This window comes from Fundulus heteroclitus, chromosome 1, assembly GCF_011125445.2.
Source record: "Fundulus heteroclitus isolate FHET01 chromosome 1, MU-UCD_Fhet_4.1, whole genome shotgun sequence".
Taxonomy (NCBI): domain Eukaryota; kingdom Metazoa; phylum Chordata; class Actinopteri; order Cyprinodontiformes; family Fundulidae; genus Fundulus; species Fundulus heteroclitus.
Genome location: NC_046361.1, coordinates 39,792,859 through 39,809,946, shown reverse-complemented (window position 1 = coordinate 39,809,946; position 17,088 = coordinate 39,792,859). Strand labels below are relative to the sequence as shown.

Sequence of the window (17,088 nt, the reverse complement as noted above, 5' to 3'; positions counted from 1 at the left end):
CCAGAAAATCACACTACCACCATGTCTGCTGTGTATAATGTTCTTTTTTTAGCTGGGGATTGCTGGCAGAATAACGGTCTGCATCAAGTCCAAGAACTCTTTGTTCAACAGACATTCTCAAAGCAAAATGTTTCAGATTATATAACACCTCACACCTTTATCCAGTAACTAAAATCCAACTTACTTCTGTACCTCAACGTTTTCATTCTAATCCGACCTGTTTTTTAGCCAGGGGTCTAAAGACATCTAAAGACAAGCGATTTCTCAACAGCACGAGAAGAAATGGCTTCAGGTGTGACCCTTCGTCTTGACACACCCCAGCTACACCCATTCCTAAGCCTACCTTCTGGTCAGACAGCTCAACAGGTCAGTGGGTTGTCACATAACACAGATTCTTTCCTCTGAGAGATGGTCAGGGAATATCTGCCTCACCTAAAAGCAAACATATATAAACCCTCGACTCTCTTGCTGAAGGAACACGGCTTCCAGTGAGTCCCTCTGCTGCTGCTGCTTTGATTCATCATTGCAACAAGGTAAGGTCTGACTCAACAAAACCAGAAAAAAAGGCCACTTAGAGAAGTCTAAATATGTAAAATATATTTCCATCAAGATCATATTTTTGGGAAAATGTGCCATTTGGTTCATTAGCTTTTATAAGGCATCTCAGGAAATCGTCTCCTAATGTTTTGGGTTAGATCTCAGAGCATTTGGAGGAAATATGAAATTAATGTTTCCTATTTTAACACAGATGACATCCGTCCTTCTTTTCACTTTGCTCCTTTGTGGATTTGGCCTTGAAGTAAACGTGAGTAAAGTCCTTCTGTTCTGTTTGCCGTTAAGGAAATATACAGTTAAAGATTTAGCTTTTAGTGTTCTTCTCAGAGAATCACTGAAAAAAATCAACCATGATCATTTCCTCTTTAACTTATTTGTATTCCAAGTTCTGATTTTAACAGTTACAGCACAATGAAGCTAACATTGAGGAAAAGGTACCTTTGGTTTATTTCGTTTCTATTCGTATTGATCTTAAATTACTCTTTTTTTGGATCCACAGGCAAGATGTCCTTCAAATTCAGGTTTGTGCTTTCCTCTTTTTGTGGTTTGACACTTTCAGAGTGGCGTTGCAGGTTTCAGGATAAAGAAACTCTTGACACTTTATGCTCTAATTGGTGATGATTGAGGAGGTTGAATATGTATATCAGTGGTTTGAGCTATTTTTGCATTTACAACATGGATGATGGTTCCCTGGATCTAGATGTTTGACTTTTTGTGGCCTCAGTGCCAGTCGGAATAAATCCAAGGTTGTTTTCTGGGAATCTCAGTCTAGTTGTGGGAACATATTCCTTGTGGATCCTTTAAAACTATTCAGTTTTCCTGATAACGTTTTCCTGATATGGTGCCACCCTTACTATGTTGTTTTGCTCCAACAGCTCTACGTCTTTAATCAGTGTTAACAAAGTGATTTTGATTCAACTGTTGTGTTTTAAAGCCTGTAAAAATTCCCCTTTTTTGCAGCGGATTTCTGTGCCAGCTGCCCTCCTGGGTTCACTTGGTACAGCGGCCGCTGCTACCTGTTTAGAGAGCAGGAAATGGAATGGGCTGAAGCTGAGGTAAGTAAACAGCTGTTTGTCCCAGAAATCCATGAGTGTAAAAAGTCACGACTTTAAGACTGAAACTACAGCTAAAAAGAAATTGGGGTCCCAGGAATTTGGCTCGTGTTCTTCAGATTAAAGGCGGGACACAACCTGGGACATCCGGGTGTTTGATGATTCACATTTTTCAATGGGGACAATGATTATGATCCTTTTCTTTATTATATTCCCTGCAGAAGGCCTGTAATGAATTCAATGGAAACCTGGCCTCCATCCACAGACAGGATGAGTACAACTTCATCAGCAAGCTGATCTACAAAGAGGCAGGATCATACAAGAGCACCTGGGTAGGAGGCTACGACGCAGTGAAGGTGAGGACTTAGAGAAACAAACATAAATCTGCCCATTTTCAACTGGCCTTGTTGATCAACTAAAAGTGAACACATTGTGAGGTTTAATGCTTAAACTGCACACCATGATTCTGAAGATTTTGATAGCATAGATAGTCCTCTGATCTCACCAAACTGACTCGTGAAAAGTTAACGATAAAGATTAGTCTAGGGTGGAGTTAGTGTTTCAAATGGAAATATAACTTTAACCTAAACAGCTGCTTCTCTCCAGGTCCCTTCAATATGTCCTTGTAGAACCTTAGGTTTAGTCGAAACAAAGTCTCTTCCCTAAAAGGACTTCCAAAGTATCACAATCGTATGACATTGCCAAATTGTTCTGATTAGAAAGAGACCTTAGAGGAACACGTCTGTAACATCTGGAGTGAAAGAAAGTAAACAGATTTTAAAATCCTACCTTTTCAGGAAGGTGTTTGGTTTTGGAGTGATGGGTCAAAGTTTGCCTTCAGCGGTTGGTCCAAAGGGGAGCCCAACAACAGTGGAGGAAACGAGCACTGCATGCAACTCAACTTGGGCGGTAAAAACGACGACTGATCCGCATTCAACTGTTCAAATTATGTTGCAATTTGTATATATATATATATATATATATATATATATATATATATATATATATATATATAAATATACTGCGATAGACGATTTACATAGACTAAAACTGTTTGAATTTACAGTGTTATCAGTTTGTGTTTAGTTTTTTTTTGCTATTTTTTATTTATTTATTTTTTTTTTTTTTATATATTTTTCCATTAATATTTACCAGGAGAAAAACTATTGGCTCTGTTGGATGACTTTGCTTTAAAACTTTTTTTTACAGGCAGAGAGTATGTCAACGATGCCATATGTAACACCAAACGGTCGTTTGTCTGTTCCAAAGACCCATAATGGTTCCCTGGGTTGGGTTTGAAAACTGACAGAATCTGCCTCCCAGCAGAATCACTAGCTTCAATGACGTCGCTTCTGGGAGATACTGTGATATATCAGCTGTCATGTCATGTTTGAAATAAACAAAAATGCATCTACAGACTTGGTTTTACTTCACCTACTTTATTTCTAAAACATGTGCATAAAATGGAAACTTTCCTGTAGCATCATTCATAGAGCATCAATGAATCAAAGGTCAAGGTAACACAAACAACACTGACAACACTGACAGAAGACAATGACATTGGGTTGGGTCCATCTTCTAGGATGGACGTTTTCCCCCTTACACTAGCTAGCGGATGCTGTACTTTAAAATCACATTGATAAACGCATTTCTTCTTACCAGGCTCTGGATGGGTATCATTCCTCTGCATTTCCGTTCCTAGACTTGTTCCTGACTCATCCTCAGTTTTTAAAAATGTATTTACTAATAAAATCCCTCAAGCCTTTCTCTTTTCTTTTCTGTGCACCTGTGATTCTTAGTTTGCAGCAGAACGAACTTTCAAACTTGCAGGCAGCTGTTATCCTAATGGTCAAACCATTTTATGTTGGGGTGGGGGGAGTTCTAAAGGTTCCTTATTTAAAGAAAACATATTACATATACCTAATGCAGAAATATATATATATAGCTACTCTAATATTAAATTTTTTTCACAAATATTTTCTGAAAAATTACTTCTGCCTGTATTTTGATGGTCAGAGTTTCAGTTTTGGGCACCCCTTCTGTCCTGCGCCTGGGACAATTGACAATTGACCCAGGCACATTCATTTATTAATGAATCCTGATGAATCCAATCAATTACTTCAACTACAGGCATGTCTAGATGGAATAACAACTTGGATGACCTTACATTTCCTGCTTTTAAATTATGAAAATTCTCGCTGGGAAATAACAATACACACTTCCCAAAGCAGTACCTGCATGTGTCAATTCTTATGTTAAAAAAGGAAAAAAGAGAGAGAGGTATATTTAATGTACATACCTTCCTTTTCTGTTTCTCTATGGGCGCATTATTTGTAGCATCATCACCAATATTTACTGACGCTGGATGCTCTGGAAAAGCCTTTTTACCTTCTCACTTCTTTCAAGAGAAGGCCAATTTGTGGGAGAAAAATTAACTTGAGAAAAATTTGAGATGAGACAAAGCTGTCTCTCACTTTTTTAGCCAGCAGGGGGACCTCTTTGTACAAAAATAAATTTGGGCATTCACATTTCCATTGAGCAAAATCCCCATCAACACAAGCCTCACAGTCTCCATTTAAATGGTTTCATTTACATGGATGTGTATGTGTATGTGGGGTGTTCTCGTCACATGTGACACCAGAACCTTTTCAGTGCTATGATGAGCTCTGAAGCCACTGAATAAACGGTGCTAACTTTCTAAGATGCAGGGAGGTTACACTGGCTCTGAAGATTGATCCTGATGGCACAGTCATGGGCATCCAAATCAGTGGGTCACTGAATACATAGTGCCCCTCCCAGGCGCAACAGCTCCCAGTAATCAGAACAGTCACAGGTGTAATCACTCAGATCTGATTATCAGTGAATCAGAGGGAGTGACATCATGGCACTGCAGCAACAGTCACAGGCAGGAACAGACAGGGATCATTACAGCTATGATTGTGGGTAATCTGGCAACTGTACTAAAGAGAAACCTAGGGTTATTTTTATTCTCCTCTATTAATGATGAAATATATGCTGCTATAACTCTGTTAAGAATGAAAATGTTTGATGTCAAATTTAAATATTAAAATTACTGCTTCTTCTGTCAGTTTTGGTTTGTCTCTTCATGAGAAAAACCTGGCACTACCAGATTTTATTATCTCACCAAACTACTGTGCATGATGGTGATGATGATTACGGTCGTGCAATTAATCAAACTTGTATTTCAAGTTTGATTAAGTGCAACAAAGTGGATTAATGCGGATGTGTGATTGATCCGAGTTATACCCATGTTTTCTACCATATACAGTCACATTTGCAATGAAAAAACACTAAGAGAGAGACTGTGTTGGGTGCTGCAACACGCCATCTGCGTGAGGAGGCTCTCTGGCCCTCAGCCAGCCATGTGTGGGACAGACCGAACCAGAGTTCATCTGAAACATTTGATTCTGAAGATGAAAATGCTTGAAGCAGAGCTTTGAATCTGTAAACAACAGAACAACTTTTCTCTAAATCAATCTACACTAAATACTTGACTTATCAATGAGTCATATCAAAACAGAGAGGAAGCGAGTCCTGGAACTTTTAGATGTGTCCCTGGTCCAAAACACCTGAACGAAATGGCTATATTACCTGATGAGTATGGACCCATGTGTTACAGAATCCTATTAATTAAGTGATTATTTTACTCAGCTGTGTTAAAGCAAAAACATAAAGAAGTTATAGGGCACCAAGGACTGGAGTCTTTATGTGGAGACCCCCACAATGAAATCTCACTTTTTGAGACATTTCAATCTGGGTTCTGTATAAACCACAGTACTGAATCAACTCTATTAAGAGTTGTGAACAACTTCAGGATGAATGAAAATGCTGGTCATTGTTCTATTCTTGTGATCATGGCATTGTATTAAATCATCTCCAACATTGTGTAGGTTTGACTGAGATTGCTCGGGATTGGTTCACAATCTATCTAAAGATAGATTTTAAAGAGGTTTTATCTAGATCAATCAATGTTTATATCAGTGCTCTATCAGATGTCCAGGAACAAAATTCTAGGCATCAAATCTGCAGCCAGAGAATCCAATCAATAGACTGGATGTGTTAGCAAGAAGAAAAATATGCCAGAGTCTTGCATTTATTGACAGCAGTAAAAGTCAATGCATCTGGAAGCACAGAAAACTGCTCTGCGATGTCTGATATAATCCCTCCCATCTGAAGACACAAAGTTAATTTGTGAACTTTGTGTCTTCAGATATTCTTTGCATTATTTGTTGCATCATCACCAATATTTACTGATATACCTGGGTGGATCTGAACCACCAAAGTTTAGGTTAACATCTGAAATGCTTTGGGGATCTCAGAGCTTCTAGTTTAAACAAAAAAAAATATTTGATTGAGGGTTTATCTTAATCTTTGTAAATGAATAAAGGAATTTATCAATGTTGGACAAGAAGTCTTTAGTTTTATATGTTGTTTGTTGATTAAAATACACCGGTTTCTTGGACACATTGACATAGTACATTTGTCTTGTATCCAGACACTGAAGTCTGATCAAAGATTGAGTCTTCAGCTGATGTAAAAGTGATAAACCAAACTTTAACCATGTTTAGTACTGTGCTACAACAGTGACGTTATTCCAACAGTGACTGAGAATAACTGTTCATGTTTTGACATGGATTCAATTCTTCTTCCGGTCTGTTTCACAACTTCATTCCACAAGCAGAATTAAATTATAAGTTTAGATTGTTTTCTGGAATTTGGTCCAATTATTTATGTGTGAATCATACCTGGGGTCCGTTCTTCGTACGTCGCTAACTCAGTTAGCAGGATTTCATTGTTGACGATTTGGCATGATCTTGGATCGTTTGGTTCATCGAAAGACTTCCTGGACTTGTTGTCATAGCAACATGTGCGCCAGCTTAAGCCTGCTCCAGAGCAGGCTTATTTCATGTAAACAAGATTAGATCACGGCTGTATAAGCGGAGGAGATAGGGAAGTCTGTCGTAGCCATGTCCATTTTTACGACAGCAACCTGTTGCGGAAGGTGGAAGAATAATTTGCAGAGTTTTTCGAATTAATCGCGTATTGCGCAATAGACAGGATCCTTTAGCGCAGCGCGACAGTGTAGAGAGATTTTCTTGGTGGCTGTTATAAACAGACAAACACATCATTTAACAGTGGCTGTTAAAGAGGAAAAAGTGGTGTTGGAGCCATAAATCTAAAATATTTAAGTTATTTGTATTATGGTTTGCTTTTTATTTTTATCCTATTCCGTAAGAAGATTTGTTCGGGCTATTTTATTGTGAAGTTTAGTTTTACTTTGAAAGGCTTGCTTCCTGTCGAGTCGTACATTGTATTAGAAAAAACTATGGATGGATTATCTAGACACGGAGCAATACAGTTTTACCGTGTAAACTGTGTATGACTTGAAAAAGAAGATTTTCATTTTTTATGGATAAAGATTTTTTTTTGTTAAAATTCCCAATTTGCACGTGTCCTTTACTTCCCGTGTCTAAGGAATGACACCGAAATTTGGATCTCTTGACATAACAAGTGCCTTTTTAAAATAAAGTATAATAATTAAAGGCTACCATTTTGTAGAATATTCTTGTATTTCACTTTTACTTGTCCCCATGTTCTAGTGGGTCCCGTGGAGGCTCTGATATAAAAGAACAAAGTAAATATGAGATTATTAAAATGCAAAAATTCATACTGTAGAAAGTGATAGAAACATCTACCATGGACAGTATTTACACATTAATTTGTTTGCTACTTTTTGCCAGCCCTCTCTCCTGGCTTTAGCAGACTTTGAGGTGTTCCTTGTTGTTTTAATTAATGACTCAAATTCGGTATAACCTTCCATTAAAAGCTCTTGTTCTGTTTGGGAGGAAAAACTGTGGGCGTTCTTTGGCCATGCTGAACAGCCAATAGCAGCGTTGCTGATCAATGTTTCTACTATCGATACATTTCCCCTTTTAAACAAACGCATGAACGCGGAGTTGTCTCAGATAACTCAATCCAGCCATACTAATCGTAAACAACAGGTGTGTTCGAAGAACCCAATTAGCCGGATCATGATTAGCCGGATGAAATCATCTTGGATGTCTCATTTGATCTTGGATGTTTTAAGCAACGTACGAAGAACGGACCCCTGGTGAAACTGAACTAGATCAGATTTGAATGTTTTTCAGCTATAGCTCTGGATCATCATTATTAGCCTCTTTTACAAATAGATAATGAATGTTACAGGTTGACCAGATTTCTCTAACGAAGACGTCTCTGATTTTGCTAAGCGGATGGGCGCAGAGTCTCGAACGCGTTGCTGGTTTGTTTAGCCTGATCTGCAATGCCGACGGGGCGGGTAACGCTCAACTCTTCTACTACGTCTGAACAGCGGCAGGACCGGGTAAATACCTCTTCCTGCATTCAACTTTTTTACTCCATCATGATACACTGAAATCGGGGACAGCTTTTGCCAGGAACAGGTCATCCAAAATGATGACTCGGGGACGTCTGGTCAATGCTTGCTTCCTCGCTGCGAGCCGCCATTGTTGTCTGAATCCAAACAGATGCTTCTCTGTTGCGTCACATCTACGAAAATCCTGCCCTGCGATCCTGATTGGCTCATCCATTTTATGTCGTACTGAAATCCCTCCCAATGGCAGCGAGTCCAGCTGCATGTGTGGAGCTGTGTGGAGCTCGGCAGATCTACATCCATATGGATCGAGTCAGGCTATGTTTTTATGACCGTTGGCTCAAAGTTGATTGAATGAGTTTATCTGATGTCCACAAAGAGAAGAGCCACAGCAAAGCCACTGCTGCAAGGTGATGGTGGAATAAAGAGGAGGCGAATCGTTGCTGCGGTTGCCAGAGCTATCTGAGGCTTTGAGTAGATGTCCTCACTAAGACTAAGAACGTAGAGAACATGGACCCGGTTCTGAAGTCCTCACTAAGACTAAGAACGTAGAGAACATGGACCCGGTTCTGAAGTCCTCACCAAGACTAAGAACGTAGAGAACATGGACCCAGTTCTGAAGTCCTCACTAAGACTAAGAACGTAGAGAACATTGACCCGGTTCTGAAGTCCTCACTAAGACTAAGAAGGTAGAGAACATGGACCCGGTTCTGAAGTCCTCACTAAGACTAAGAACGTAGAGAACATGGACCCGGTTCTGAAGTCCTCACCAAGACTAAGAATGTAGAGAACATGGATACGGTTCTGAAGTCCTTCCTCTAAGACTAAGAACGTAGAGAGCATGGATACGGTTCTGAAGTCCTCACTAAGACTAAGAACGTAGAGAACATGGACCCGGTTCTGAAGTCCTTCCACTAAGACTAAGAACGTAGAGAACATGGACCCGGTTCTAAAGTCCTCACTAAGACTAAGAACGTAGAGAACATGGACCCGGTTCTGAAGTCCTCACTAAGACTAAGAACGTAGAGAACATGGACCCGGTTCTGAAGTCCTCACTAAGACTAAGAACGTAGAGAACATGGACCCGGTTCTGAAGTCCTTCCATGGCTCCCTGGATCTCAGAGAATAGACTTTAAAATCCTTCTGTTAGTCTATAAATCCCTGAATGGCTTAGCTCCTAAATACATCACAGACTTGTTATCAATCAATCAATCAATCAATCAATCAATCAATCAATTTTATTAGTCAACTGCAATTTGCATTACAATCGAAATTTCAGTTCCAGTACAACCGTCCATCACACATTTTGGGGGAACGATTGACTGAGGCCTTGCGTTACTGCCCCAGACCCCGCTTTACACGGGGTCCCTAGGCGCTGCCTTATCAGGGCATCAACCCTCCAGACCACTCAGGTCTTCTGGCTCCAGCCTGCTCTGCAGAACCAGAACCAGAACCAGACATGGAGAAGCAGCATTTAGTTCCTATGCTTCACTGATCTGGAACAAACTCCCAGAAAACTGGAAAAGTGCTGAAAGCCTGAGTTCCTTTAAATCAAGATTGTTTAGGATTGCCTTTGACTGTTGAACTAATTGAACTGTATTACTGAAATATAATTAGTTTACGTTGTATTCCAACTGTTTTTACTTGTTTGCTTTTAATTTTTAATTTCCCATGTTCAATTTTGTTTCTGCATTTTATTCCAACTTGCTTTTATTCTGTTTTATTTTCCTATATTTTATGAATGTAAAGCACTTTGCATTGTCTCTCTACTGAAATGTGCTATATAATTAAATGTGCCTTTGCCTTCCTGTACACACAATCTGAAAACCTTTTGGAGCTCCGGACCATCAAGGCCAGAAGACACCGAGCCAGACAAGCAGTCTCTCCCTGATGTTTATTTCATGTTCAGATTTGTTTTATCATATCTTTTTGTCTCTGTTCAGGCCAAACTGTCCCTCCGAGGTTCGCCTCAGCCTAACACTACAAGAAAACATAAACTGATTGTGCAACAGGTGACGTGCTTAATGTAGCCGTTCGATATCTTGAAGCCCGTCAAACGTATATAAACCATTTTCTCTCTTGCTGAAGGAACACGGCTTCCAGGGAGTCCCTCTGCTGCTGCTGCTTTGATTCATCATTGCAACAAGGTAAGGTCTGACTCAACAAAACCAGAAAAAAATGGACATTTATAAACAAATACATTAGAAACATATTCTTGCATAGTAAAATTAAAATTATTTTTCTAATTTTTGGAGGACTCTAAACACGTTAAAACTATTTCCATCGTGATCATCTTTTTGCTTTTGTAAGACATCTCAGAAAATCGTCTCCTAATGTTTTGGGTTACATCTCAGAGTATTGGAGGAAAGATTAAATGAATGTTTCCTATTTTAACACAGATGACATCCGTCCTTCTTTTCTCTTTGCTCCTGTGTGGATTTGGCCTTGAAGTAAACGTGAGTAAAGTCCTTCTCTTCTGTTTGCTGTTCAGGAAATATACAGTTAAAGATTTAGCTTTTAGTGTTTTCTCAGAGAATCACTGAAAAAAATCAACCATGATCATTTCCTCTTTATTTGTATTCCAATTTCTGATTGTACTGGTTATAGGGCAAAAAAACTAATATTGAGGAAGATGTACCATTTGGTTTATTTCTTTTATCTGTGTATTAATTTTTCCTGACTTTTTTTATCCACAGGCTCAAGATCCTATAAATTCAGGTTTGTACTTTTCTTTTTTTTGTGGTTGGGAGCTTCCAGTGTGACGTTTCAGGTTTTAGGATAAAGAAACTCTTGACACTTTATGCTCTACCTGGTGATGATTGAGGAGGTTAAATATGTGTATTATTGTTTTGAGCTATATTTGCATTTACAACATGGATGATGGTTCCCTGGATCCAGATGTTTGACTTTTTTGTGGCCTCAACAGCAGTTGAATTAAATCCACGTTTGTTCACTGGAGATCTCAGTCTAGTTGTGGGGAGATGTTACTTGATGGATCCTTTAATATTATTCACTTTTCCTGATAAAGGTTTCCTGATTTGGTTCAGCCCTGATTATGTTGTTTTGCACCTAAAGCTCTACACCTTTAGTCAGTGTTGGCAAGTGATATTTACACAGCTGTTGTGTTTCAAAGTTTGTAAAGTTTCCCCTTTTTTGCAGATGTTTTCTGTGGCACCCGCCCCCCTGGGTTCACTTTGTACAAGGGCCGCTGTTACAGGATTATAAGGCAAGAAAGGGATTGGGCTGAAGCTGAGGTAAGTAAGTAAGTCCCAGAAATCCATGAGTGTAAAAAGTCACGACTTTAAGACTGAAACTACAGCTGAAAAGAAATGTGGTCCCAGGAATTTGGCTCGTGTTCTTCAGATTAAAGGCGGGACACAATCTGGGACATCAGGGCATTTGATGATTCACATTTGTCAATGGGGAATATGATTACAATCCTTTTCTTCATTGTATTCACTGCAGAAAATCTGTAATCAATTAAATGGAAATCTGGCCTCCATCCAGACTCAGGAGGACTACAACTTCATCAGAGATTTGATCTTGGAAAAGACAGGATCATACACGAGCACCTGGGTAGGAGGCTACAACGCAGTGAAGGTGAGGACTTAGAGAAACAACCATAAATCTGCCCATGTTCCACTGGCCTTGATGATCAACTGAAAGTGAACACATTGTGAGGCTGGGTAAGGTTCCACCTCTGGTCCACCTCTGGAGACCTGAGGTGACCATGATAATAAAGGACCATAGTGACGTAACAAGGATTCTTCCCTGTAAGATGAGAAAGGTGCTGTTCAGCAGAATTTGCTTCAGGTTGATATGTTAGGAGTAGCTCACCTTTCTTCATACTGGATACATCAGATGCATTCAGATGTCAAGCAGGAGGGTCGCAGCTCAGAGATCAGGCAGATATTATGGAGCTCAGAGGAGATGCTCAACACATTTAATGCTTAAACTGCACGCCATGATTCTGAAGGTTTGATAGCATAGATAGTCCTCTGATCTCACCAAGATGACTTGTGTGATGTTGACGACAAAGATTAGTCAAGGGTGGACTTTAACCTAAAACGCTGCTTTTCTCCAGGTCCCTTCAATATATCTATGTAGAACCTCATCCTCAAAGGACTTCCAAAGTATCACAGTCGTATGACATTGCTAAGTTGTTCTGCGGAGAAAGAGACCTTAGAGCAGGGGTCACTAATTAAAAATCCGAATAAAGAAAATCAACAACCAGTAAAGGTACGGACACATTTTTTATTACAATCCGTTACTTTAAACAGTATTTAACACTGAAATGAAAAGTTTATTCGTCCACCTTATACATTGACTTTTTTAAACAAAAAAATAACATAAAAATAGAATGTTTTTCTATTTTAAAATCCAAAGTGCTTTTTGAAATAGAGAACCACAATCTTTCACAGTTTGGTATATAGACAATTTCTTGACATTCACATCTTTTGTAAAACAGCAGAACTCTTTTTTAAAAAAAATGTATGGCTTAATGAGAGAAGTGAGCTTTAGGCTGCCCTGCAAGGATTTCAAACCTGGGTTTGATTGGCAACAAAGCCAACCTCAAGCACATATCAAGGTGCTCATTCGTTCTGCGCCTTTAAATCAGCTATTTTCTCCGTATGTATGAGCAAGCGGATATGTTTGGGAACGCTCCGGAGGGCTTTGCCATATTAACAAGTGAAGTTAGCACAGGGGTTGAAGCAAAAATAATATTTGACTGAAAAAAATTTCTCGCCAGCCCATATACTCTCGGGGCCGTGGACATCATGCCGCATTAGTTGGCTTAGGTGCTTAGTGTGCAAAGTCAACTAAATCTGGTACTTTTAAAATATCCATTGAAAATTTCTGTATCTCTGCCACCTTTCAGCTTTAGAGCCTTTGCGTCATCCTGGACAGCCTCTCCATCACTTTCCACATCCACATCATCATCTGGGTTACTTTCATCTCTGCAGCATCAAGTTCTTCCTTCACACTGTTAACAAACTGGTCCACAGTCCGCTTTACAATCCCAGCTCCCTTTTCCTCTCTGTCCTCCGGAAAACCTCCATAAACTGCAGCTGATTCAGAGGACAGCAGCTTCATCATTACATCTACTTCACATCTGTGCATTAACTCCACTGGCTCCCTGTCAGGGGCGGTTCTAGACAGGGGCCAACGGGGGCCTGTGCCCCTGTAGAACTGGTCCTGGCCCCTGTACTAAAAACATGATATTAAATTTCTTAGGATGATAAATGCTGACAAAGATACCGTGACTGACTGGTCATTTGGAACAGTTGTATTTTTTTTTTACCTTTATGTTTTTACTCAATAATAAAATAACAAAATAATTAAAAAGCCCAGTGACTGGAGACCTGTCCAGGATGAACCCTGTGTCCGCGATCCACTTTAACTTCATAAAAGCTCTCTGAGAATCGCCTTTCTCTGGCCTCACCCAGTTAGAACCTGTTCTCCAGTCCATGTTGTAGCTGCAGTTTATTTGTTTTCTCTTTTTAATGTAGTTTTCTTAACAATTCTGTAAGCATCAAAATTCCTTGTCATTTTATTTAGTGTCCTGGAGCGCAGCTGCTCATCAGGTGAACACTGCTGCATACCGACAACCGATGCAGCTCTGCCTTCTTTCCTTCAGAACAGCGCAGGGTTTTTTGTTTTGTTTTGTTTTGTTTTTTACTTTTTCCGAATCAAACCCAGTCAAATGCCAACTTTTCTTCTTCAAAGTCTAGACGGGACTTTTTGCGCTCAATTTCCAAATGACGGAAATCTGTCACAGCGACTTTAAGAACTTTAACCCCTGACTTAGACACTGTCATTGGACAACATGCAGTAATAAATAAATGTTTTAAATCAGGTTGGGTCTGGATTAGCCAGCAGGTGGGTCAGGATCCGGACCCTGGTCCGCTAATCCGTGACCTCTGCCTTAGAGGAACACGTCTGTAGCATCCGTAGTGAAAGAAAGTAAACTGACTTTTAAAAATGTCCTTTTCCAGGTAGGTTTGTGGTTTTGGAGCGATGGGTCACGGTTTGACTTCAGCAATTGGTCCCCAGGAGAGCCCAACAACCAGGGAGGAAACGAGAAATGCATGCAAATCAACTTGGGAGGTAAAAAGGACGACTGATCCGCATTCAGCTGATCAAATTTGTTATGTTGCAAACCCGTCTGGTCAGAGGTTGTAGTTTCTGTTTTTCTCTAGCAACTCATGACCAGCAGTGCAGCATTCAGAAATGTTTTCTTAATGCAAAAGCACTTGATATAAAAATGTATACAAAATACTTTATAGTAGGCCGTGGGCCAGAATCTGTACGGTGACTTTTCGTATGAACTGTCAGGGGGCAACTTTCTTGCACCGGGATAAGTTGCTACACATAGCAGTGATCTCAAAACACCAATGTTCCCACGTTTTCACTTGCACATTAAGAAGTTATAGCCGATAAAAAATCTAAACTGTGGCGCTCCAGTCCAATAAGTCACGTGATTCGATTTTTGCTGCTCAGCCAATCCGATCGCTGTATTGTCAGCTGAGCGAGTTTACCACGTCATCATGGCTGCGCCCGTAAGATGGTTGTTTCTGTTGTGTCTGTTTCCAGACGAAGAAAGCCCAATAATAGCATTTTGTGGCGCCACCTGGCAGAGATCTTGATGGCAAGAAAAAAATAAATAGCCCAGACCATCCATCCATTCATCCATCCATCCATCCATTTTCTAACACGCTTATCCCTGCGTTCGCGAGGTGCCGGTGTCTATCTCCAGCTGTCAATGGGCGAGAGGCGTTGTATAAACTGGACAGGTCACCAGTCCATCGCAGGGCAGAAATAGTCCAGACTTTTGCCCAATTTACTGTGATATCACCAAGACCTGCTGCGCTAGGATAGCACAGGTGTCGTTGTGCCAAACGACTTATCCCCGCCAGAATTTGTATTCCCTGCGCCAAGAGCGCATTCAGCTGGAAGAATGAATCTAGTCAACTCCGCCTCATTTCCAACCTATTAGGCGTGGAAATGAGGATGTTTTACTTTTCTTAACGAAATATAGCAATGGTGTCGTTACATTATCGTTCATCCATCCATCCAGTATAATACGTTATGAGAAAGAAAACGGTCATTTCCAGATGTGTCACGAAAATATTAGCTTTATGTTATTAGATTGTCGAATGTCTGTCTGCTGAAACCAAAATCCACCTTCCTAAGTCCATCACAGCTGTCTGCTGGTTCTCTTTTTTTCTTTTTTGGTAGCTAAACCCGCATGAATAGATTATATAAAGCGGATTTCACGTGTGATCAAATGAACACTGAATAAAGGCACAGCCAAAATTATCAGATTTAATAAGATTTTAATTCAACCAAGAACCTTATCGAGATATTAACCGTATTAAGAAAACGAGATATGTCTCTTTTAAAAATAGAACAACGTATTAGGAGTTTAAAAAAAATAAATTTCATTTTACTAGAATGTGATGTTTAAAATATTTAGACTTCACAAAGCTGGAGGTTAAAACTTTTATTGATTTCAAAAATACAATACAAAATTCTACAAATTCCGAAGGGGATAACTCGTTTGGCACAACGAGTTTATACAACGCGTCTCACCCATTGACAGCTGGAGCTCGGCACCAGCACCTCGCAAACCCAGCGGGGATAAGCGTGTTAGAAAATGGATGGATGGATGGATGGATGGATGGATGGATGGTCTGGGCTATTTATTTTTTTCTTGCCATCAAGATCTCTGCCAGCTGGCGCCAGAAAATGCTATTATTGGGCTTTCTTCATCTGGAAACAAATGCATACAAACATCTTACGAGCGCAGCCATGATGAACTGATGAACGCGCACAGCTGACAATACAGCGATCTGATTGGCTGAGCAGCAAAAATCGAATCACGTGACCTCTTGGACCGGAGCGCCACAGTTTAGATTTTTTATCGGCTATAACTTATTAATGTGCAAGCGAAAACGTGGGAACATTGGTGTTTTGAGATCACTGCTATGTGTAGCAACTTATCCTGGTGGAAGAAAGTTGCCCCCTGACAGTTCATACGAAACTTCTTAAGGAAGCGTCCTACAGATTCTGGCCCACGGCCTATAGGATATTATTTTAGGATCATTTCAAATGCAATGGACAAAGAGAACCGGAAGGGGAAAAATGGAGAGAGATGAGGCAAAAGATTAAAAACCAGAGAAGGAGATAAGAAATAGACAAGGATCAATCAAATACAAGATATCCTCCTAGGATTCTGCTTCTATACCTGAGTGAGAGAGAACAGAACAAACAGGGACAAGCAACCAAAACATTTAACACCACTAGTAACTAATCACTAATTAATTATCTGGGTTCAAAGACCTGTAGGTGTATGTGTGAGCGAACTTGTGTATGTGAGGTTTCTCCATTAAAATATATTTTAGAAACGATAAAACTGCTTCAATTTACATTAGTTTTTGTTTAGGAGAAAAAGATTCACTCTGTTAAGTAACGTAACTTTTAAACTGTTATTTGCAGGCAGAGAATATGTCAACGATGCCAACTGTGACATCAAACTGCAATATGTCTGTTCCAAAGCTCAAATTTCGTGAGTTTGAGTCGGTTTGATACCTCTGACAGAATCTGCCTCCCAGCAGAACCTCAAGCCTCGATGACGTCACTTCTGAGATATACTGTGATATATCAGCTGTCATGTCATGTTTTAAATAAACAAAACTGCATCTACAGACTTGTTTTTTCTTCACTTACTTTATTTTTTTAATAGGTCCATAAAATGGAAAATTTCCTGTAGTTATATTTATAGAGAATGAATGAATCAAAGGTCAAGGTAACTTTATTTGTATCTGAGGGTAGATTTGGTTGCAGATAGAAACAGTTGGCTGCATACATACACTACACACAAACAACTCTGAAAACATTGACAGAAGACAATGACATAACAGCTATGATTGTGGGTAATTTGGTAACTGTACTTTTGAGAAACCTAGGTTTATTTTTATTCTCCTCTAATAATGATGAAAATATGCTGCTCTAACTGTTAAGAATGAAAATATTTGATGTCAAATTTCAATATTAAAATTACTGCTTCTTATTCTGTCACTTTTG

General features: G+C 39.6%; 2 protein-coding genes across 3 annotated transcripts; both read left to right on the top strand.

The window, feature by feature from the left end:
• The first annotated feature begins 398 nt into the window (after positions 1-398).
• LOC105923773 (galactose-specific lectin nattectin) lies at positions 399-16,709 on the top strand. Of its 2 annotated transcripts, none has more exons than XM_036142854.1 (7): positions 399-533; positions 749-805; positions 1,055-1,076; positions 1,516-1,610; positions 1,829-1,963; positions 13,998-14,109; positions 16,501-16,709. In XM_036142854.1, exons 2-7 carry the CDS (start codon positions 749-751, stop codon positions 16,572-16,574), a joined length of 495 nt encoding a protein of 164 aa, XP_035998747.1. In that variant the 5' UTR covers positions 399-533; the 3' UTR covers positions 16,575-16,709. The 2 variants fall into 2 exon arrangements, with proteins under 2 accessions (XP_035998747.1, XP_012715168.2); XM_012859714.3 differs by lacking the exons at positions 13,998-14,109; positions 16,501-16,709 and adding exons at positions 2,405-2,516; positions 2,817-3,023 and having other exon boundaries at positions 414-533.
• On the top strand, positions 9,753-11,807 carry LOC105923132 (galactose-specific lectin nattectin). The gene is made up of 5 exons (XM_036142870.1): positions 9,753-10,148; positions 10,401-10,457; positions 10,698-10,719; positions 11,161-11,255; positions 11,467-11,807. Exons 2-5 carry the CDS (start codon positions 10,401-10,403, stop codon positions 11,611-11,613), a joined length of 321 nt encoding a protein of 106 aa, XP_035998763.1. The 5' UTR covers positions 9,753-10,148; the 3' UTR covers positions 11,614-11,807.
• Positions 16,710-17,088: the final 379 nt, after the last annotated feature.

Coding starts and splice junctions, on each gene's coding strand:
- LOC105923132 (XM_036142870.1), top strand. CDS start 10,401: ATGACATCCGTCCTTCTTTTCTCTTTGCTCCTGTGTGGATTTGGCCTT. Junction 10,458..10,697: donor GATTTGGCCTTGAAGTAAAC/GTGAGTAAAGTC, acceptor TTTTATCCACAG/GCTCAAGATCCTATAAATTC. Junction 10,720..11,160: donor TCAAGATCCTATAAATTCAG/GTTTGTACTTTT, acceptor CCTTTTTTGCAG/ATGTTTTCTGTGGCACCCGC.
- LOC105923773 (XM_036142854.1), top strand. CDS start 749: ATGACATCCGTCCTTCTTTTCACTTTGCTCCTTTGTGGATTTGGCCTT. Junction 806..1,054: donor GATTTGGCCTTGAAGTAAAC/GTGAGTAAAGTC, acceptor TTGGATCCACAG/GCAAGATGTCCTTCAAATTC. Junction 14,110..16,500: donor CATGCAAATCAACTTGGGAG/GTAAAAAGGACG, acceptor TGTTATTTGCAG/GCAGAGAATATGTCAACGAT.